Genomic DNA, 22,813 nt, shown 5'->3' on the forward strand with positions numbered 1-22,813 from the left:
TTAAATAACTAATAATATACTGTCCTTTCATTTGCTAGAATTGCAACTGTATTATCACACTTTTAAAATACGATGTTAGCATTGTTTCCTCTGCCCTACCATTATAGCTTCCTGTCTTCTCTATATTTGTTCACCTCCCCGCCCCCCACTTTTCTTTCTCTAAGATGTACCTGTCATTATCCTTCATGGACCAGCAGTTTTGTGACAGCCTGGAGAAAATGAGACTGCTGGCATCAGCGAAAAGCTGAGGAAGCCCCAGGGTCTATTTAAGCAGAAACTTCTGGGGCGAACAGGAAATGAATTGGAAAGATCAAGAATGACACAATTGGGGGAAGAGGAGACAGCGGAGACTGAGGGAGGTAGAATGAGGTAAGGCAACCTTGGATCCAGTTTTCACACAACAGAGGAGGAGAGAAACCTGATAGAATCAGGCCATATTATTTACAACATAGGGTAAATGTCGGTGATAGATAGCAAGCACCGGCTTCTGAACCCTGGTTGCTGTTTCTCAACTGAAAATGGCAATGTGAGGGATCTTTTGTTGCTCAGGGGAGAAGCAGTGTGTTTATGGTGATGCTCTACCCCTTCTGTATTTACTGCTTTCCCAGCTGCTTTCCTCCACCTGGCACAGAAGATACGCAACCAGGAGGAAGAGGGCTTTCAGGAGGAAGAGTGGTAGGCAGGGTGCGTCTTAAGCCCGCCCTGCTTCTCCCCTGCAAGACACCTCTGCAACTTTGCAAAGGATAATATTGGCCAGTGTGGTGGGACCAGTAGTAGTTGGTGGACTCTGGACTTGGAGGGGTTGCTTGGCAGTCCCAGACATTGCGTGAGCAAGGCCAACTTGCTCTGGTTTTCTCCCCATCCTCCTCCCTGGCAAAGAGCAGTGGACACGTAAGCAGTGCTGCTCTAGCAAACCTGTGATATAATAAAGGAACATCACAATGCGAGCAATTTGTTGTTATCGTGGCTATTATGGCGTGCCTCTAAACAAATGTCACTTCATTTAGATTATCTTCTCTGTAAGAGCATTCTGGAAGCAATCCTATCCCATGTACACTTGGCCATGAAGTGGCTCACTGTGTGACCTTGGTCCAGGCACTGCCTCTCAGCAAAATTGCTATGAAGAAAACATGTCACCTTGAGCTTCTTGGATAAAAGGTGGGATATAATCAATCAATACATTGTTTTCTATTAATCATAATCATGTACATAGAGCCCTGCTGGGACAGCCTGGCATTCTGTTCCTGGCCAGATGCCTATGTAAACCGCAATAGCAGAACTGAGCAATGTTCTGCAGCAAGAGAGCAACCGTGCAACATAATCCTATGGATGTTAAGTCCTTCTGTATTAGATGGCACTTACTCCTATGTTAAGTGTATGAAGAAATCAGATTTTTCTAGCATCCTTTTTACATCTTGCTCCAAGACAGATGATTACAAACAAAAATAGCCAAACAAGCCAGGACATCTTAGGATTCCCATAGAAAGTTCTCTCACATGCGTGGTACCTGAGAACTCTCAACTAAGTTACTTAGATATAACATCAGAGACATCTGAAATCTTACATATCAATTTAACATGGAATTCCTGCAGCTTTTAAGCAAAATCCACACCACATCGCACATGTGTGAATACATTTCTAGTTGGAGAAATGCAGAGTGAGAACATTAATCCCCCCAGTACGATGGGGGACTTTGTGAATCTGTCCAGAGTTTCATAGAATCATAGGATTGTGGAGTTGGAAGATGGCGGAAGTCTCACACATCAAGTTAACATGGCATTTGAAGGCTTTTAAGCAAGATGCACACCACATATTCACAAAGTCTCCCACCGTATTAAAAAACGATTAAAGCAAATCACAGTCGCAGCAACAGAGTGGCTCTTAAAACTCACACATACTTTAGATGACAAAGGTTAAAGTGTTGGGGCTCTGGTAGGACACCCAGTGGTGGTGGGGGATGATGCCCCTCAATATTGGGGGGCCTGCCCCCCGATTCAAAATATTGAGGGGGCTGTGAATGTATTGCCTAGAATGTTATTTTTGTTTCAGACATTACAAATTGTGGACAAACTGAATTGTTTCAAGAAGTGGCAGAAAGATATATCTAAATTTGTCTGGCAGGGCAAAAAGCCCAGAATAAACTTTAAGATACTTACTGATTCAAAAGAAAGAGGGGGATTTGCCCTGCCAGACTTAAGACTGTACTACGAATCAGCAGCCTTCTGCTGGTTGAAAGACTGGCTACTACTTGAAAATGCAGACATTCTGGATCTGGAAGGTTTTAATAACATGTTTGGTTGGCATGCATATATCTGGTATGGCAAGGTCAAAGTGCATAAGGGTTTCAAAAACCATATTGTTAGGAAAGCACTGTATAATGTTTGGACTCGGTATAAGGATTTGTTGGAAAACAAAACTCCCAGGTGGTTATCACCAATGGAGGCTAAAGAGGTGAAGAAACTTAATACGAGAACTAATTGGCCAAAATATTTTGAGATTTTAGAAATAGAAAGTGGCGAACTTAAATTACAGAGTTTTGAGAAGATAAAGTCCAAGGTACGAGATTGGCTCCATTATTATCAAATAATGGAGGCCTTTAAACAAGACAGGAAAATTGGGTTCCAGGTGGAAAAATCGAAATTAGAGACTGAACTGTTAGAATCCAATACTAAGAACCTATCAAAGATGTATAACTTGCTGTTGAAGTGGAATACAATTGACGAAACTGTTAAATCAGCAATGGTTAGATGGGCACAGGACTTAGGACATGATATTATGTTTGCTGATTGGGAACAGTTGTGGACCACAGGTATAAAATTTACGGCTTGTAATGCCGTAAGAGAAAACATTATGAAAATGATTTATAGGTGGTACATGACCCCAGTCAAGCTTGCTAAGATTTATCATTTGCCCAATAATAAATGCTGGAAATGTAATGAAACTGAAGGAACCTTCTATCACCTTTGGTGGACCTGCCCGAAGATTAAAGCCTTCTGGGAAATGATTTATAATGAAATTAAGAAAGTACTTAAATGTACTTTTCATAAGAAACCAGAGGCATTTCTTTTGGGTATGGTGGGCCAACTGGTGCCAAGGAGGGACAGGATCTTTTTCATGTACGCCACAATGGCAGCAAGGATTCTACTAGCAAAATATTGGAAGACACAAGAGCTACCCACGCTGGAAGAATGGCAGGCGAAAGTGATCGACTTTATGGGACTGGCAGAAATGACCGGCAGAATCCGTGACCAGGAGAAAGAAACTGTGGAGGAAGATTGGAAGAAGTTTAAAGTATATCTTAAAAACCGCTATAAAATTGAGGAGTGCTAAAGTGTGAAGGGAAAGAAAGATGTTAATTACAGCTATATTTATTCGTTTTGTTTTAATGCGATTTTGAAAAGGAGAATAAGTTAGATCTTAATTGGCTAAAAAAAGTTGCTGAAAAATTGTAAAACTAGGATGCAAAAAGGGGAAGGTACGGGGAAGTCCGTGAAAAGAGGCTTATGAAAATGAGGTTAAGAAAGTAAAATTTATGTTTTTGTTTGTGTTTATTGTTGTTTGTATTTGTTTGTTGTTTGGTGTTGTTTTGTTGATAAAATTGGAAAACCAATAAAAAATTATTTAAAGAAAAAAAAAATATTGAGGGGGCTGGAGCCCCCAGCACTCCCTATACCTGGTGCCAGTGCCTCTGACCCAGCCCACTGCAGGGATGTGGCCCCTGCAGGGTTGCCTAGAAGAGAATGTGGTCCTCAGTCAGCATGATGGTATCAGATCTCTTCCCCAACTTGAACCAACAATCCTTTGTGCACAAGGAACAACTGGTATGCAGGAGGCAAGGGCAAGGGCAGGGTGTGTGTTTTCAGGTTCCCTAGTTGATTCTATACAGTTTAAAGTAGCTGAAAAAGACTGCTGTGTTGTGATTATAAGGGGTGATGGCTAGTGCTAGAGGGCTGGGTTGTTACACAGGCATACACTTCTCTGTGTGTTTGCATGGTAATAGTGCTGTCATTTATGCATCTTCATTGTGTAGTCGTCAGTTGCATCTGTTGGTGTGTTTGTGCTGGGCTGACTGTCATCTCTGAGTTGGTTTGACAGATGGATCTTGGCTGGATCTGTATTCGATAGTTATTTCTGTATTTTTGGCAGAAAGGCTGCCTTTTATGTATGTGGATTTATGTTAGTTTGTTGAGCCTATCAGTTTGGATATTGACGCTATGCCTCCGGGAGGATTTCCATCGCTGTGTTGACTCTGGGTGGAAATATATGCTGGCAGATTGCATGGGTACCAGAGGGCTGTTTCCTAGCAGACATTTTGTACTTGAAAATGGATTCCCAATAACAAAGTACCCAAATATGTCAGTGAGGAAGTGTGACCCGCTTTAAAAACAAATATTAGTTGAGCCCAAGTAAGAAAAAGTCAGTTTATATCCATGGGATGAGCTCCCTTTGTTAACTGGGAAACCCAGCCAGATGTGTTTTTTAAATAAATGATAAATGATAAATTATTATTATTATTATTATTATTATTATTATTATTATTACAGGTAGGTAGCCGTGTTGGTCTGCCATAGTCAAAACAAAAAAAATTCCTTCCAGTAGCACCTTAAAGACCAACTAAGTCAGTTCTTGGTATGAGCTTTCGTGTGCATGCACACTTCTTCAGATACACATTATTATTATTATTATTATTATTAACTTGTGTGTCTGATGAAATGGACTGAGGTCCCTGAAACTTTCTGTCATGATAAATGTGCTAGCTTTATAGGTGCCACAAGACTCTGTTTTTGCCACAACAGAATAACACGACTGCTGTTCTGGAACAGTGTAAACAAATATACCTTTTTACTTTTGTTGGAAATTTAGACTGCAAATGGCTCTGGTTACTATCCATTTCTTTGCTTGTCATGTATCGGGCTTTGCATTGACGTTGGGTGAACAGCTTGTCACAGGATATATTTGTGATGTGTCATGATTACTGTACTTTACAGCAGACAAGGGAGTGCAGGCATACAAAGTAGTTGGTCAAGCAAACAGTCCCCTCCTAGTCTGACTCACTGACTGCTACGGCTTCTGCTTTTGAGAGAACAAGGTGCTGAGGGTGTATGTGTGGGACCCACACATGGCAACTGAGATCTTTGCAGGGGAGGGCTCTGGAGAGAGCCAGGAGAAGGCATGTGGGTGAACAGGCAACATGCCTGTAAATCCCAGTTGCTGGAAATCACAATCGGCGGCCTTTGCTTCTCATCCAGCAGGCCTCTTCTTATCTTTTTAAGGAGATGAAGGTAATGAGGAGAACTTATGCATTTTGCTTTGTGTCAAACACTTGAGGGCAATAAATGGTCTGGCTGAGGGAGCCATGGTGGCACCACAAAAACAGTAGTGGCAGGTGTGGTGGGGCAGAGCCACTCCCCTGGCTGACATTAGTTTCTCTGCAGCTCACCTGGGCAGCACTGGGATGTGGCTGGGTGGTGGCTACGTTGGGGCTGCAGGAGAGCTCATCAAGGCTTCCTTTTGTGCCATATTTCCAGGCACAGGCCTACAGTTTAAAGTTCAGTGTCAGAACCCTCTTCCCCCTGACTGGCGCTTCCCCAGTGAAAACCCACTCTTCAGTTCTGCAGAGAACTCAAATTGCTGTTTCTTCTGATTGCTCTAAAGAGTGGGTTTTCCTGGGGACAGCAGCAGGGCAGGGGGAGAGCATTCTGACATGGTGCTTTAAACTGTGGAGCAGCACCATTTAAGTACTGTAAGCTACAGCAATGACACTACAGTAGTCTTATCCATACTTTCTCTTGTCCTACTTCTTCCCCCCAGGGAAAACTGCTCTTTACAGCTCAGTCAGAGCAAACAGCAATTCAGGGTTTCCCCAAATTGCCGTTTTGTTCTGATCTTTTGCTAAAGAGTGGATTTTCCCTTAGAAAAGAGCAGGGCAAGGGGAAAAAACCACTTGGACCCTTGCCTAAAAAGCATGGGTCAAGCGGAAAATGGCTCGGACCTGTACTTTTGAGGCATGACACAAATAGGTGTGGACGAGCCCACTGCCAGCTGCTACTGACAGTGCTGACTATCTGACGTGGATTGAGGATGTGTGCAGGAAGGTGCTGCACTCAGGTCATTACCTAAATGTCATTCTCTAAAGAGCCCGAGGTAGGCCTGCTACCTGCTCCTTATTTATTCGTGGGATGTAAGTTGCATGAAGCAACTTAAATCTAATACAAAGATGACATATTTTAATTAAGAACTGTTAATGTTCTGCCACACAAAACAGGCCATTTTCTTATGGCTGTGTACACACTATAAAGCATGTTTGAAACACATTTCCACCTCAAAGAATTCTTGGCACCGTCATTGGGAATTATAACTCTGTGAGGGGTAAACGACAGTACCCAGAATTCTTTCAGGGGGTAAAGGTGCTCTGAATGTGCTTTAAAGGTATAGTGTGTAATTAGCCATAGATAATCTCACAAACGTGTTCTTTATTCTGGAGCTCTTTGGGTGACATTTTTAGCTAGGGGTTAACATCAACAAATATCACAGGCTCAGAGAGACAGCATTTGTATCAGCATTTCTTTAGTTGGTGTCATGGACAGGCTGACACCTGAAGCAAATGAAATGAATTATTCAATAAAATGACCCACCAAATGAGCCTGAAGAGGGTGCCCTGAATCACTTCCATGACAAGAAGACGCAAGAGATGTTCACATTATTTAAAAGATGGGAACATAATTGATAATTCTGAACAATATAAACAATTCTAGTGTTCAACCACTAAAATGGCTGGATTAAAAACAAGAAGCACTCTCTGGGAAAGAACTGAATCAAAAAGTTTAGTTTCCTTGCAGATTTTGAAAAAATGAAAATGTGAACCCCCATGAAAAATTCTGGAAGCAAACATTGTATAGGTGTGGATCAAAGTATTGCTTGCACCCCCTAAATGGTGGTGATGTTAATAATAAAAACAGATCTCACTAAGCTCTGTCCCCTGTGTGACATTTTGGGGCAGCGTGGCAGCTGGAGGAAGCTTTGCTGTGTGTCACAGTCAAAGAAAAGCTTCAGCATTTTCTCTTCCAGTTGCCTGACCGCCTTCACCCACGATAGCCCACTTCTTAATGGATGGTGATGAGTGAAAGGTTGCCATGAAAGCTGGTGGGCAGCACTGATTGGTCCTGAAGAACAGATGTCAGGATGGATATAAACATGGGAGAGATAAAAGAATGACAGCATATTGGTCAGATTCTTCAAAGGGCTCCCTGGAAAACCTTTGTGCCAAGTTGTTTAGTTTAATCCTGAATTCACCCGGAGATGTGCATGAACTTGCACACACCCATTTGTCAGCCTCCAGGCCTAGAGCAGCTCATATCAGCTGCCCTCTGATAAATAAGTTAACAGGGCTGACAGCAGTCTTGGGGTCACATGAGTTACAAGGCTGAAAGTACTGCCTGCCAATGGGTTTCTGTGAGCAGAAAATGTTGTGGTGTACTATTGCCACCTGCTGGAATTCTCTGCAAACAGAAATTTGACAGATTTAGGGCAGACAAGCTTAAATCCTGTAGTGTATTTATTGAACCAGAGCTGGGGTTCATTATGTCTATCAGCCACAAAAGCGCCTGTTGTCTCTGTCATGTGCATTTTGAGCACTGCTGGTGTCCAAAGTTGTCGCCGCTGCTCTCTGGAAGCTGGCACAAAATCTTGCTCTTGAGGATGCAGCTATGGAGAGACAGTGCAGATTTCCCACCCATTCTTTGTAAGACATTTGCCTAAAATATACTCCCAAAGTGCTGTTTCTCCTTTTGGATCTTGTAAAACCGAGTCACCTAGAGAAGAAACAATGGCTTCTTATTGAGACAAATAATTGGGCTCTTCCTAACATTAAGAACATAAGAGGCGGTTTCCTGGATCAGGCCAATGACCCACCTAGTCCAGCATCCTGTTCTCACAGTGGCCAAAACCGATGCCTATGGGAAACCACTCCTTGCTCCTGTGGTTTTCAGCAACTGGTATTCAGTAGCATTTCTGCCTCCCACTCCGGAGGCGGATCATAGCCATTGTGGCTAGTAGCCATGGATAGCTCTCTCCTCCATGAATTATTAGCATAATAATTCTAAAAGCCCTGTTCTGATGAAGTGTGCTCACTGAAGGGCTGTACACTTTTTGATCTGCATGGATTAATATAGTGTACACTGTCCGTGCACTTGTTGAGTGTTACATGTGAATAACTTTGTAAGTCCAGCTATTTATGCAGAGTGGCGCACTATGCACTCATTAAATGTAGTATCTGAGCCCACCTTATGGGAGGCCTTAAGGGCAGACTTGATAAACTCTTTGGAATACATTCAGGAACAATTCATGTGCAAAAGAAGCAGCTTATCCATATCCTTATCATTTGGCCCTTCAAGGTCATGGGGCTGTTCACAATCTGGGCAAGAAACTGAAAACGGCAAGCAAAAGGTGCTGATCTGCTTCACGCTAAATGTTGACTTCATTCACATTCCATTTGTTCTATCCCAAATAAGGTGATTTAAAAATTGCCAGGGCAGATATTTTTGTTGGCAAGTGTACTAAATATACTCCTCCTTTCTCACTTTTCTTCCTCACCTTCATTTGTTTAATTGGCAACCACAAGAACTGAATGAAAAATAAATAGTTCCACCAGCAGCTGTTCAGCCCTCTAAAACTCAGGACACATACACACACACACACACACACACACACACACACACACACACACCCCTTCCTAATACAATCCATTGGAAGAATGATAGCTCAGTTGTGGAATGCATGCTTTTTCATGGGAAAATATTCCTGATTCACACCCAGGTTCTGTAATTTTTTGGGGGGAGCACAGGACCATATTTTTTTTTATATATATATATATATATATGCTTTCGTAGATTTTCACGGGTACAGGAATGCAGGTTTTGGTGTCCTCGGGTGTCTTCCCGTGTAAAAGTTGGGGTGTCTAGGCGACGTTTCGACAAGGTCTCACTCGTCATCTTCATATATATATAATATCACATCAAATATATTTCTTTGCACACTCCAGTCTTTTCCTAGCTATAAGTGTAGGACTGGGAAAGCTTTCTTGTTTTATGTGCATATCTTCAAAAAGATTAATGAGACCATATCTTTAAGTGTTTCTCCTACCAGTCCAGGTAATTTTGAATACAACAGCACAGACGAATACAATATAGGAAAGCATTTTTTAAAAAACAAAAAAAACCCCAGATCATAATTAATTAGGAAGAACCACGCAAAACTCCTCTTCTGCAAAACATTTCTGGTGTCATATCATAAAACTGACCACATGGTCTGCTTTGTGGAAATATTTACTGACATACCTAACCCCCTTCTTTCTTGCAATGAAAAAAGGCACAAAATAGCAGTTATGCCAGTAGATCAGTCATATTGTCCACCCTACAGAAACAATGTTAATTATATTATACAAGCATACCTTTACTTGCATAAAACGGGTTGCTTAAGACAGGCTGAGCATAAAATTGATTAGGCTCTCTTGCTGCAGATTGGCATGCGTTTCTGACTTCTAACTGTTGAACAATAACTGCAACTCTCTGGTTGCTGAAGAAAACTTGGTGAGAAACTAGGAGCAATTTTTAATGTGAGAAAGCTAGGAGCTCAATCCTATTAAATTCCTGGGCTGAACATATACTCAGAGGTATCCTTTTGCCTTCTTTAATTCTAAGTGTATGGGTGCCTCCAGATCATCAGTATTTTTGAGGGAGGGATTAAAATGCATACCAGGAAATTAAAGTTTACACAACTAAAGTGGTTTAAAGTGCCCTGTTGCCTAGCACGTCAATTTTTTTTAAAAGAAGTTAGAAAGAAAGAACACCCTGCAAACAAGTCAGGATGAAAATTCATTGTTATATAACCTTTCCACAAACAAATCAGAATGAATGCTTAGCAGAGATCCCATACAATATTTCCACATAAGCTTTGTGCAAATGAATTAGGATGAATACTCAGTAAATAGGTTGCCTGGAGGAGTTCTGTGTCTTGTCAGGTTTAGCGTGTCTCCCACACAAGACACGGAACGCTGGCAGTTTAAGTAGCTGAGGTTTATTTCTCAATAACAGGCTTACAGCAGTCCAGGCTTCTAAAACTCATCCTTCGCCATCAGAGTCAGTTGACTCGACTGGCTTCTGACCCCAACCAAGGCCAGATATACACCACGTCCTCCCCGGCCTCCTGCTGGCCCACCTTTGCTCTAATTGCTTGCTCCTACTTCTTGGTGACTCAGGTGCAGCCAATTCCTCCTCCCCTGGAGGTGGAGACTCAGGTGCAGCCAATTCTGGAGATTCCTCTCTGCTGGGCATGTCCCTGACATGTTTGTTCCACTATGGGCTTACGGTACCTTTCCTCCACTCTTTCCAGGGATGGTGCAAGTGCCCTCCCTTTTTGCTCTGGAGTTGTGCCACTTATTTTTATTTATTTATTAAATTTTTATACTGCCCTTCATCCAAAGTTCAATCTTAGAGTTGCCATATTTTAAAAAGCGAAAAAGAGGACGCTATGACGACTCTCATTTTAAATACCCCCACTATATGTAGGCTATAGAGGCTGTGCATATTGCTGAGGGGGGCAGGAGAGGAGAAGAGGAAAGCAAGTCTTCAACCATCAGCTATGTCTATGTCTCATCTAGAAAGTATAGCCAGACAAATTTTGGCAAATTTAAAAAATCCACCTGGACAGAAATTTTACCTCTGAAAAAGAGGACATGTCCTGGAAAAAGAAGACACATGGCAACCCTAAAGGAAATATAAAGTTAATCAGCCCAAGGCCAGAATAAAGAGAAATGTTTTTGCCTGGAGCCTAAAGATATGTAATGAAGGCACTAGGCTAGCCTCCCTGGGGAGAGCATTGCACAAACGGGGAGTCACCACAGAAAAAGCCCTTCCTTCCTTCCTTCCTTCCTTCCTTCCTTCCTTCCTTCCTTCCTTCCTTCCTTCCTTCCTTTTTTGAAAAGTTTATAAGATTTTATTAATACATTACAATAAAAAACTAATCTAAATGAAAACAAAAACAGAAAAAAGAAAAGAAACAAGAGCACACAAAACTCCTCTTTCACAGGTAAATCTTAACTTGACCAACACAGAGAAAGGTGAACCCTCCCAGCTCTCACGTGGGAACTTCCCTTCCTTCTCCCAGCTTCCCATCCTGGGAGATCTTCCCTTTCATGCCAACAACAATCCCAATTAGATCACACAAATCTGAAGTCTAACCACCTCAGGCTTAAGAAGGAGGCCTAGGACAGGCCCACTATTTTCATAGGAACCCCTTTCTCCCGATTACTCTCTTTACAGCATCTTTCACTTCTTTGTTCTTTACACTGTAGATCAAGGGATTCAACATTGGAATCACAACTGTGTAGAACATGGAGACCATCTTGTCCTGATCTTCTGAGAAGCTGTTGCTGGGCTGTACCACATAGATAAAGAAGAGGGTCCCGAAAAAGATGGAAACGGTGGTGAGGTGGGAGAAGCAGGTAGAGAAAGTCTTACGCCGGCCCTCTGCAGAGCGGATCCTCAGAATGGCAGCGAGAATGTAGATGTAGGAGATGATGACAAGAGAACTGCTGAGAGTGCCCAGTGTGCAGGACATGGCAAAGAGCACTAACTTGTTGATATGTGTGTCTGAGCAGGAGAGCGATATCACTGCAGGGATGTCACAGAAGAAGTGATTGATCTTGAACTGACAGAAGGTTAACTGGAAAGTTAAGGCTGTGTGTGTAATGCCATTTAGCAGCCCCACACAATAGGGGCCAGCCAGCAGTTGTAGACAAACTTTCCTAGACATGATGACCTTATACAACAGTGGGTTAGAAATGGCCACATACCGATCATAGGCCATTGAAGCCAAGAGGTAACATTCGACACCCAAAAAGAAGCCAAAGAACCACATCTGTGCCGCACACCCGGGCAAGGAAATCATTTTGCTCTCTGCAACAAAATCCATCAACATCTTAGGGGTGACAACTGAAGAATAGCAGAGGTCCACAAAGGACAAGTTGCTGAGAAAGAAGTACATGGGAGTGTGAAGCCGGGAGTCAGTCCTGATTAAGAGGATCATCCCAAGATTTCCCACGAGGGTGATGAGGTAGACCACTAGGAAGAATATGAAGAGGAGGATATGCAGCTCTGGAGAGCCAGCAAAGCCCAGAAAGATAAATTCATGCACCATGGTGTAGCTTACATTGGCCATTCACAATGTCTCTGTGTAGAAAAGTAGAAGCTAAGTTCTACTATAGTGCAGGGAATGTAGATGAAATACAGGCTGTGAATGCAATAGGTTGTGAGGAGGGGATTTGTCACAGCTCATGCTCTGCATAAAGAAAGTCCCTGATTCAATTCCTGGAGTCTCAGTGAAAAAGAGAATCAGGCTGCAAATGACATGGAAAGTGTCTCTGTGCTGGTGGAACACAGAGAGCTGCTGATGGTCAGAACAGACAAAATAAAGAAATACTAGTTTTCTATTTCAGCTGTTGCATATTTAGGAAGCTATTTTAAGAAAAAAAGATGATTTCTAAAAATATGCACGATACTTATAATGATACCTATAATGTTCTCTGCTTTCCTTTTTACAAGATTCTTGCTCTGCCTAATGCACTTTCTACCTTTTAAAGAAGTCAATGGTTGGAAAATGTTGCAAGTAATGAAAAGCAGGGGCACTGATGGAACAAGAAGGATTTTTTAAAAAATCCAATTTGAGGTGCGGGGAGGGAGAAAAATGTGTCCAGACAACCCACATTGTGCAATTTGAAGCAAAAACCAACTATCCCCCCAAGCCTTCCCATATCCCTATGAGTCATTAACTTTCTTATCTCTTTTACTTAAAACAAAATACACTTCCCATAATTGTCCTGGCCTCCTTAGGAATGTGGCACTGAAATTTTTTGGCAACTTCTTTCGCTGATTCAATCTTACATCAATGGGAACATTGAAATGATGGTAGTAAGTTAACTTGTAGCAATTTCTGAGTTGCTTTGGTCTGAGAACCTGTACTCACTGGAGAGAAAGTCCCATTTGAACTTAATGGGACTTACTTTGGGAAGTCTTGTATAGGATCTCAATGCACATCTTCCAGATGAGGTTTTCTTGGTCTCTCCAGGGTTGTTTACAAAGGCAAAGATCTTTATATCCTTCTGAGTTCTTCAGTCTGGGGCTTTGAGGACCCATTTCTACTGTCAGGTGGTAAAGCTGCAATTATTTTTTGTTCCATTGGGTATGAACATTAATTGCACTGAAAAATGAAAGATGCTTTGGCCACAGTAAAGCCTGTATTTTTCATCTGCTAACCTTGAAAAACAAGAATATTACTTAGAATGCCATTAGCATTCTGAATTCAGAATAAATGTAGCCTCATAGAATCTGAAGCTGTTTAACACTTGCATTTGACATTATTTATTTCATTTATATCCCACTTTTTCTCCAAGATGCTCAAGGTGGCATCAGTATCCTGAATTCAAAAAGCACAGGTCAAAGTGGTTTTCTGCTTGTCCGATGAATCTGAGTGGCTTTGCCTTTGTCCCAGTGCTTTCCTCTGGAAAGCCTGCTCTTTAGCACTAAATTGGAACCAACAACAATCTGTGGAGAACTCAATTGTCATTTGTTCCATTTCACCGCTAAACCATGGGTTTTCCTGGGGGAAAGTGGTGAGGCAAACAGAGAGGCAAACAGAGCCCTTAATTTTGCCCTTGTAAAACTAAGCAGGGAGGAACATGGGGACAAAAGTAGAATTAATTGGTTTCGCCTGTCATTGGATCTGGCTGCACCTACTGTTAACCTCTTTGCCTTCTGCCCTACCAGATCCAATGGGCACCAGCCCCTGAGGTGGAGGGAATAGCAAGCAAGACATTCTTGCGGGGTGTAATGCTGCAATGAATTGTTTTGCTGTAGTAGCACAAATGGTAATGTTTTCTGGAAGCGGATAACAAGGTGTTTGGAGCGATAACGTTCATACATCATTGATGCAAAACATTGACTTCCTTTTCAGCATTTGATAGCTAATCCAGAACAGCCTTTACTGGGTCATGAGTATTATGGTGACTTTGCAAGCATTTGTTTATTCTTATTTTTGGGAAGGGTGAATGGAAAGCAGAAAGCAGAGAGCAATATAGGCTCATAATCTTGCTCCAAGCCAACTTCTAGCATTTCTTCTAGTATTCTCAATGCCATTTTAGATATTCTTTCCCAGCATGTACTTGCATCTTCAGCCTCTGAGATTTTCCTGCTAGAAACCTCACCAATCCCATATGTCTAGCTAGCCATGATGACCTTCTGCCAACTGTTCCCTTAACTAACTTTAATTTTTACATTAACCATGTAAATTAATTACATTTAATTTTTTCCTTTTCTTAGCCGCTCATTGCAAACTCTGCCCTTTTATCCATATATATAGATAGATATAGATATACATAAAATCAATTTACAAACAAGAAATAAAAACACAGACATTACACAGTTATATATATATATATATATATATATATATTTAATAAACTTTTTTTTTTAAAAAAAACTTCTTTTCTTTACAAATGCCAAAGTGCAAAACAACAAGCATCCACCCCCCCACCCCGAAATACCTTCTACCATACAAATACATATTTCTTACATACCAGGTTTCCCCTTTAAGGTCTTAAGGGGAACTACACATCTCACACATGCATAGGTTGGAAACAAAAGCTGCTTATGCTTAATGTTTCCCTTCCCAAAGCTTATAGGCGTTAGCCTGACCCCTAAGACCCTTTTCCTCTTGCAGTGTTCCAAATGTATATTTGGAAGCCAAACATACATTTGAAATGTTTGTGAAGAAAAGAGGTTCAGTGCAAAACTCGATGGTTGATTTTCCTTAACAAATCGCCATCAGTGGGTGGAAGACAAGCAGGATCAGAATCAAGGTGAGGGTTTGTAGGGGGCTTTAAGTCTCTGCCCCATCATAGTCCCAATGAGAATCTACCCACACCTGCTATTTCTTCTTTCCCCTGCTCCAACCTTGTGTTATCATGGAAATGATGGGACAAATGTCATGTCAAGCTTGGTGCTTAAGGAGAATTTAAAGCAGAGGAGCTGCAGACAGGGAAAGGGCCAGGGAGACTGGTCGCTGCTGGTCCAAATTTTTGCCCAAGGGAAAAGCATCCATAGATTTTTTTGCTATACATATATTTAGTGTGCAGTACCTTGCTTAATGCTAGTGCAGAGTTTGAAATTTAATTCAATGAAGATCATTGAATTTAATTCAATGAACCAGATCATATTGATCTGAATATATTTCTCTGCTTCTTAGACCAGTATCCCCTCTGCTTCTATTGCAATATTTATTTATTTGCTGTGAAATTCCTTTCTTGAACTGTTAGCCATTTAGATATTAGCTGTTTCAACATTTGACAGTGCAGTTATGTACATGTCTACTCTGAAGTAAGACTTCTCAAGCCCAGACGAGAGTGCACAGAATTACCACCTCATTGAGCAGTCCTCAGGTGGTGGTGATAAGATGGTAGAAGAATCTTCACTTCGCTCCTTCCAGGGCAGAAGGTGTATGGGAGCTGCTTTCCTGTCCTTTTCTTTGCCTATGATATATATATATTTAAATTTCTTCCCACAAACATAAATGGGAAAGAAAACCACTATTCTACCTCCAGGACTCAGAGTTTCATGCTGTTTGGGGGCCTTTTCAACAGTCTTCGCCAACACACTTCCTTTCATGAATTCCCCAAACACAAATGAATGGAAATAGCAACTTTTTATGCAAAAAAATGAATAACTGCATATCAGGAGAAATGTTTCATTCTAATCACCCTCTTGACTGCGTCTTTCACATCTTTGTTTCTCAGGCTATAGATCAAGGGGTTTAACATGGGGATCAGCACAGTGTAGAACATGGAGACTGTCTTGTCTTCATCTTCTGAGGAGCCAGAGCTGGGCCGGACATAGATGAAGAAGAGGCTCCCAAAGAAAAGAGAGACAGCAGTGAAGTGGGAAAAGCAGGTAGAGAAAGCTTTGTGCCTCCCTTCACTGGACCGGATCCTCAAGGTGGCTGCAAGGATGTAGATGTAGGAGATGATGACAATAAAGCCACTGACTGTTCCAAACATGAAGGAGAGACCAAAAAGTACCATCAAGTTGAAACTTGTGTCAGAGCAGGAGAGCGATATGACTGCAGGGATGTCACAGAAGAAATGGTTGATTGTGGACTTGCAGAAAGTTAACTGGAAAGTTAAGCTGGTATGTGTTGTAGCATTTAGTAGCCCTGCAAGATATGGTCCAACCATCAGCTGGGCACAAATTTTCTTTGACATAATGACCGTATAGAGAAGAGGCTTGGAAATAGCTACGTACCGATCATAAGCCATGGCCGCCAAGATGAAACACTCAGTGGCCACAAAGAGACAAAACATAGCCATCTGTGCTGCACATCCAGGCAAGGAAATGCTTTTGCTTTTCACGACAAAATCCATCAACATCTTAGGGGTGACAACAGAAGAATAGCAGAGGTCCACGAAGGACAGTTGGCTGAGGAAGAAGTACATGGGGGTGTGAAGTCGAGAATCGATCCTGATTAATAGGATCATCCCAAGACTCCCCACAATGGTGATGAGGTAGACTACAAGGAAGAATAGGAAAAGCAAGATTTTCAGCTCTGGTGAGTCAGTGAAGCCCAAAAGTATGAACTCATATATGGTGCTGTGATTTTCCCTTGACATGCCTTTTAGTTCTGTAGAAAATGTAGAGAAGAAAACAAGCAATTTCTGTAAAACTCAAGTTTGGATCACAGAAAACTCTGAATCCTTGTATCCTGCTGGCCTCCTATGCCTCCTATGGTTATACCTGTGCTGACCCAAGACATTTTGTTGCCTGAGGCAAACTAGAAAATGCACTGCCAGTCATTGAACTAGGACTAGGACACTGAACACTAAGCAGATGATAACTACCACCCTCTTAAACATACCCTCTTAAGCTACTTTTAAAATGCATTTGTTTAGTTTTGTTGTGTGTTGAGCATACATTGAGCAGAAGGTTTGAGTCAGTGACTTCCAAAGTCTGTGCCAACCCTAAAATGATTTGATTTTAGGCTTCCGGTTTCGCTCTGTCTTAATGATGATTGAGGGTAATTATCCTTGTAAATTTTCCCCAGGGATGGGGGTTGGGGGGCTTCACTCAAAGTTTGTCTTGGTACCTGGCTCTTGTTCCGGCATGGAATGTGGGAGTCAGGGTGTCGCTGAGTACAAAAGTACTTTGCCTGCCAAAAACCCTCCAACGCCACCATTAAGAAACAGAAGTTATCCTGTTAATTAGAGCTTAATTGGACTAAAGTACAGACATGTGCTGGAAGAGATGATATCACAAACTGTGGAACAAACTAACTGCAAGGACTTTAAGGTTTGAACTTGAGATAAGACTTCATTCAGTGCAAAAGACGGGGGGGGGGGAGCCTACGGTCTCTTCATTTAAAGTTTTCTTCTCTACATTTATGATTCGGCAACACTCCTCTGAATATTAGTTCAAATTATATTTGTAGAAGCAAGGATGGAAGAAATTGGAATTTAAATATGGAATATAACTTCAAACTGAACTATGTGTGTAAAAAAAGGAAAAAGGGAGGGAAGCTCTATTTTGCAAAAGGTTTACTATGGAAACTGAGAGCTGACTCTTCCCCATCCTTTATTATTTACAATGTGAACTGAATAACACATAGAGGACTTGGAATTTAATTTAATTGAAAGGATAACTGCTCACATGTCTTCAGTTGGAAGGAAGGATGAAAGGGGTGTGAACTGCCAAGGAACTGATAGGGCTCTTTATTGAGTCATCTGCAGTTCGACAGACCACTCTTGTTCCCAAGCTGAGACGAAAAACAGGTAATATTTATTTGGACAGAGTGACTTTTGCAGCTGTTGTTAAAGCTGAAAAACAACAGAGCATGGGATGGAGAAATTTCTGGAACAGCAATAGGATATCAGTTCTGCCCAAGGCATGGCAGGCAGGAAGAAACACCACGGACAGAATAATTGCCACACACAGGAAGAACAAGCATATAGTTTGAGTTCCTCACTTTTAGTTTTATAAATTCTTTAATGTGTCAGCACAAATAATTAAATGCAGATTTCCAAAAAATAGCAAAGAGAGACAAGAAGGCCTTCCTAAATGGGCAATGCAAAAAAATAGAGGAAAACAATAGAATGGGAAAAACCAGAGATCTGTTCAAGAAAACTGGAGATATGAAAGGAACATTTCATACAAAGATTACCATAATAAAGGACAAAAGTGGTAAGGACCTAATAGAAGCAGAGGACATAAAGAAGAGGTGGCAAGAATACACAGAGGAATTATACCAGAAAGATACGGATGTCTCGTACACCCCAGGTAGTGTGGTTGCTGACCTTGAGCCAGACATCCTGGAGAGTGAAGTCAAATGGGCCTTAGAAAGCACTGCTAATAACAAGGCCAGTGGAAGTGATGATATTCCAGCTGAACTATTTAAAATTTTAAAAGATGATGCTGTTAAGGTGCTACACTCAATATGCCAGCAAATTTGGAAAACTCAGCAGTGGCCAGAGAATTGGAGAAGATCAGTCTACATCCCAATTCTAAAGAAGGGCAGTGCCAAAGAATGCTCCAACTACCGCACAATTGCACTCATTTCACATGCTAGCAAGGTTATGCTTAAAATTCTACAAGGAAGGCTCAAGCAGTATGTGGACTAAGAACTCCCAGAAGTGCAAGCTGGATTTCAAAGGGGTAGAGGAACCAGACACCAAATTGCAAACATGCGCGGGATTATGGAGAAAGCTAGAGTTCCAGAAAGACATCTACTTCTGCTTCATTGACTATGCAAAAGCCTTTGACTGTGTCGACCACAGCAAACTATGGCAAGTTCTTAAAGAAATGGGAGTGCCTGATCACCTCATCTGTCTCCTGAGAAATCTCTATGTGGGACAAGAAGCTACAGTTAGAACTGGATATGGAACAACTGATTGGTTCAAAATTGGGAAAGGAGTATGACAAGGCTGTATATTGTCTCCCTGCTTATTTAACTTATATGCAGAATTCATCATGTGAAAGGCTGGGCTGGATGAATCCCAAGCCGGAATTAAGATTGCCGGAAGAACTATCAACAACCTCAGATATCCAGATGACACAACCTTGATGGCAGAAAGTGAGGAGGAATTAAAGAACCTTTTAATGAGGGTGAAAGAGCAGAGCGCAAAATATGGTCTGAAGCTCAACATCAAAAAAACGAAGATCATGGCCACTGAGCCCATCACCTTCTGGCAAATAGAAGGAGAAGAAATGGAGGCAGTGAAAGATTTTACTTTCTTGGGCTCCATGATCACTGCAGATGGTGACAGCAGTCACGAAATTAAAAGACGCCTGCTTCTTGGGAGAAAAGCAATGACAAACCAAGGCAGCATCTTAAAAAGCAGAGACATCACCTTGCCAACAAAGGTCCGTATAGTTAAAGCTATTGTTTTCCCAGTAGTGATGTATGGAAGTGAGAGCTGGACCATAAAGAAGGCTGATCGCCAAAAAATTGAATTATGGTGCTGGAGGCACCTGAAGAAGATTTCTTCAGGAAATCAGCCCTGAGTGCTCACTGGAAGGACAGATCCTGAAGCTGAGTCTCCAATACTTTGGCCACCTCAGGAGAAAAGAAGACTCCCTGGAAAAGACCCTGATGTTGGGAAAGATGGAGGGCACAAGGAGAAGGGAATGACAGAGGACGAGATGGTTGGACAGTGTTCTTGAAGCTACCAGCATGAGTCTGACCAAACTGTGGGAGGCAGTGGAAGACAGGAGTGCCTGGTGTGCTCTGGTCCATGGGGTCACGAAGAGCTGGACACGACTAAACGACTAAACAACAACAACAACAAATAGAAGCTATTAATATTGCAGTTGTTGTATGAGGGATTATTATTATGACCAGAATGTAATAGAAATTAATAAGATTTTGGAACACAGAAATAAAGAAAATAATCAAATCATCAAATCTAGCATGCGCGGGGGCACTGTAACTAAATTATACAATTCGGTATTTGAATTATTGGTATTAATAATTGTATTATAAATTGGCATTGTTATAATTAGGCTATTATTGGACTGTAATTGAAAACTAATAAAAATATTACTTTACAAAAGTAAGTGATATGATTCTAATCTGAGCAAGAGCCCCCAATTATTGCAATTTAATGGTACTAGTGTAATAGTGTGGATTTTTACTCAGCTGAATTTACTATATGTTCAGTGGAACTTACTCATGCGAAAGTGTTCAAAGGACTCATTTGTTTGTGGGGGTTCAAAAACCCATGACCCAACCCCCAAGCGTTTAAAATAAAAATGAAGTCACTCTCTTCTTTCCACTGCTGACTCCTCATACCACCACCCTTCAGCACTTTCCTTCCCTCAGCCAGTGCCCCTTTCAGGCTCTGCTGATTAATGTGTGCTTCCTATGTCAGGTAGCTAGTCAGGATGAGAGGGAGGAGGTGAGCTAGGATCCTGATCTCTCTCCCTTCCCAAATCTGCCACAGAAGTGCCCACCTCAGTCAGACTCACTGCAGAGCAGCCTCTGGGCTATATGCAAAATTGTACTGTATTTTCCTGTTTATAACACGCCCCTGTGTATAAGACACCCCCTATTTTTGGGGACTCCAAAGGAAGAAAATGGGGGGAGATTGCCGAAAGATGTTGAGCTTTTTTGGGAGAGGACTGACCACAGTTGTTGAGATTTTTTTGGGGGGGAGGGAGGGATGCCCAAAGTACTAGAGGGTTTTGGGGGGGGGGAGATTGAAAATTGCTCACCCATCTGAGTTATGCATTGCCAAAAACAACAATCAACTGTCTCATCACTGCCAGCAGCAGCCAATTGACTAGTCAATTGTTGCAGTGACAGCCAATCGATGCCAGACCTCATCGCAGCCACCAATCACCCACCCAATCGCAACTTACTATCTCCGGCTCGAGGCAGGAACCAATCCTCTGTCCACCCAATGCACTAGCCATGTATAAGACGAACCAAATTTATAAACATAATTTAATCATAAAAAACCTCGTCTTGTACAGTACGGTACAGTACGGTAACTTTAGGGGGATCTTCTGGATACTGATTCATAATTCAGAATCAATGACTAGGCAAAGTTTGCATTTTTGTCATCCTTTATCTGTTATGAAGCCAATAAATCATGTTTTCTGAGCTATGTTGGCTACTTAGGGGCATGCAGGAAGTATGCAAAATAACTTCTGACTTCCACCTGATGATGATCCTAAAAATTGCCTCCTCCCAACATAATGCTATGTACAGTATAAACCAGAAATAATTAAGAGAGCCTACCATTGTCCTGGTGGCTTTGCTGCAGTTTAATTCCTCCATCCATCATCTATTCTGAGACCCTTTCCCCAAACGTATGCTTCTTCAGCTGAAATTCTGTAGGGTGCTCCTGCTTCTATCACAGAAGTAGCATCTACAGGGATGATATAACCGAGGGTCTGCCATAAAGGGATACCTCATTCTGGGAATTTGTGATATGGACTCTCTGAGGAATTTGAAAGCTCTAGTGGCAATTGCAATTAGCTGTTCTACAATGGAGCAATTTTCTCTGGAATCAATCACACCAGTGTCCATAGGTAGGAAAGTCAAGAGGAAAAAACATTGCCAATAAGAAATATAGTCAACCATGTATTAGGTTAACTAATAGGTTACAAATACACATAGGTTACAAATATACACATAATTCAACAAAAGTGATGTGTGTAACAATCAAATGCAATAATATGTTTTTCAAACTAGGGCTGCAGATTTCTCAGATTAGGCATGAATTGGGGATGAATATCTCTGCCTGCCTGCCTGCGATGTAGTGGTCAGAGTGTCAGACTAGGAGCTGGAGACCAGGGTTCAAATTGCCACTCAGTCACGAAGCTCACTGGGTGACTCAGCCTGATCTATGTCACAATAAGCACTCACACTTTACATTGTGGGTGCCCTTTGTGGGATTGCGTGCAGTGCTACAGTTTCCAGGGCAAACAGGGGCTGGCCTGCCTCTCAGTGTTATTATTTGAAGGTTCACGCCCAGCCTAAGTAGTCAAGTTTCATTGCTGGGAGGTGGGGCCAGTCCCATTATATATAGGGGGTGGAGCCGACAGTAGCCAGGCAGTCGACTCAGGAGAGTCACCCACCCTACCCTCCATTAGTTTAATGTTTTCTTGTTTGCAGCTTAACTTTTTTCTCCTGTTTAGCAGGTGCTGCTATGGTCTTTGATTGGTTGTTGTTGAAGGACCGGGAAGAAATTTTCCTGCGTTGGCAGGTTTTGTCTTCCCTGTAGCAATTCATCACAACTTTGGCAGTTTATGGCCTTGGGTGGAATCCTTTAGTCTTTTCTTCCCTATAATGGGGGGAGGGAGGCATGAAGTGATGACTCACACCCCTGCAGTGGCGATTCCAGGGTCCCCTCTTAAAAGGGGTTATATAATGAGTGTCACTGGCCGTATACTGAAAAGTTGTCAGTGAACTACCCTGCATGCACCCCCACATCCCATTTACCCTGATGTGCCCCAGTTACCTCGGCTGAGGGGCTGGGAGGGATACATGCCCAAGGCCTAAGCCAAGGTCTTCCTACATTCGGAAGTTTAATAAAGTTGTGGCCTAATTTTAATTCCATAACACGTTGTCAGAATCTTTATTCCTTTCTAATGATCCCTGGGGGCAGGGGCTGTCACGGCCTGGTCACACAAAGTTATTGTGGGGATTAAATGAGGGGAGAACTCCTTGGAGAAAAGGTGGGATATAACTGCCATTATTATTGTTGTTGTTG

The 22,813-nt window shown here is 41.9% G+C and overlaps 1 protein-coding gene and 1 long non-coding RNA gene across 2 annotated transcripts in view; both read right to left on the reverse strand.

The window, feature by feature from the left end:
• LOC310826891 overlaps positions 1-8,722 on the reverse strand; it is a 155,493-nt gene extending 146,771 nt beyond the window's left edge. Inside the window, exon 1 of the long non-coding RNA XR_014556072.1 lies at positions 8,673-8,722. This is a non-coding gene — a long non-coding RNA (uncharacterized lncRNA). The remainder of the gene's footprint in view (positions 1-8,672) is intronic.
• Positions 8,723-11,280: 2,558 nt separating this feature from the next.
• Positions 11,281-16,862, reverse strand: LOC310851565 (uncharacterized protein; the record flags this gene model as incomplete). The annotated part of the gene is made up of 3 exons (XM_083754113.1): positions 15,791-16,862; positions 13,058-13,211; positions 11,281-12,218 (listed from the first exon to the last, which is right to left on the reverse strand). Exons 1-3 carry the CDS (start codon positions 16,712-16,714, stop codon positions 11,281-11,283), a joined length of 2,016 nt encoding a protein of 671 aa, XP_083610239.1. The 5' UTR covers positions 16,715-16,862.
• Positions 16,863-22,813: the final 5,951 nt, after the last annotated feature.

Source organism: Podarcis gaigeae (genome assembly GCF_964106915.1).
Source record: "Podarcis gaigeae genome assembly, chromosome: 1".
Lineage (NCBI taxonomy): Eukaryota > Metazoa > Chordata > Lepidosauria > Squamata > Lacertidae > Podarcis > Podarcis gaigeae.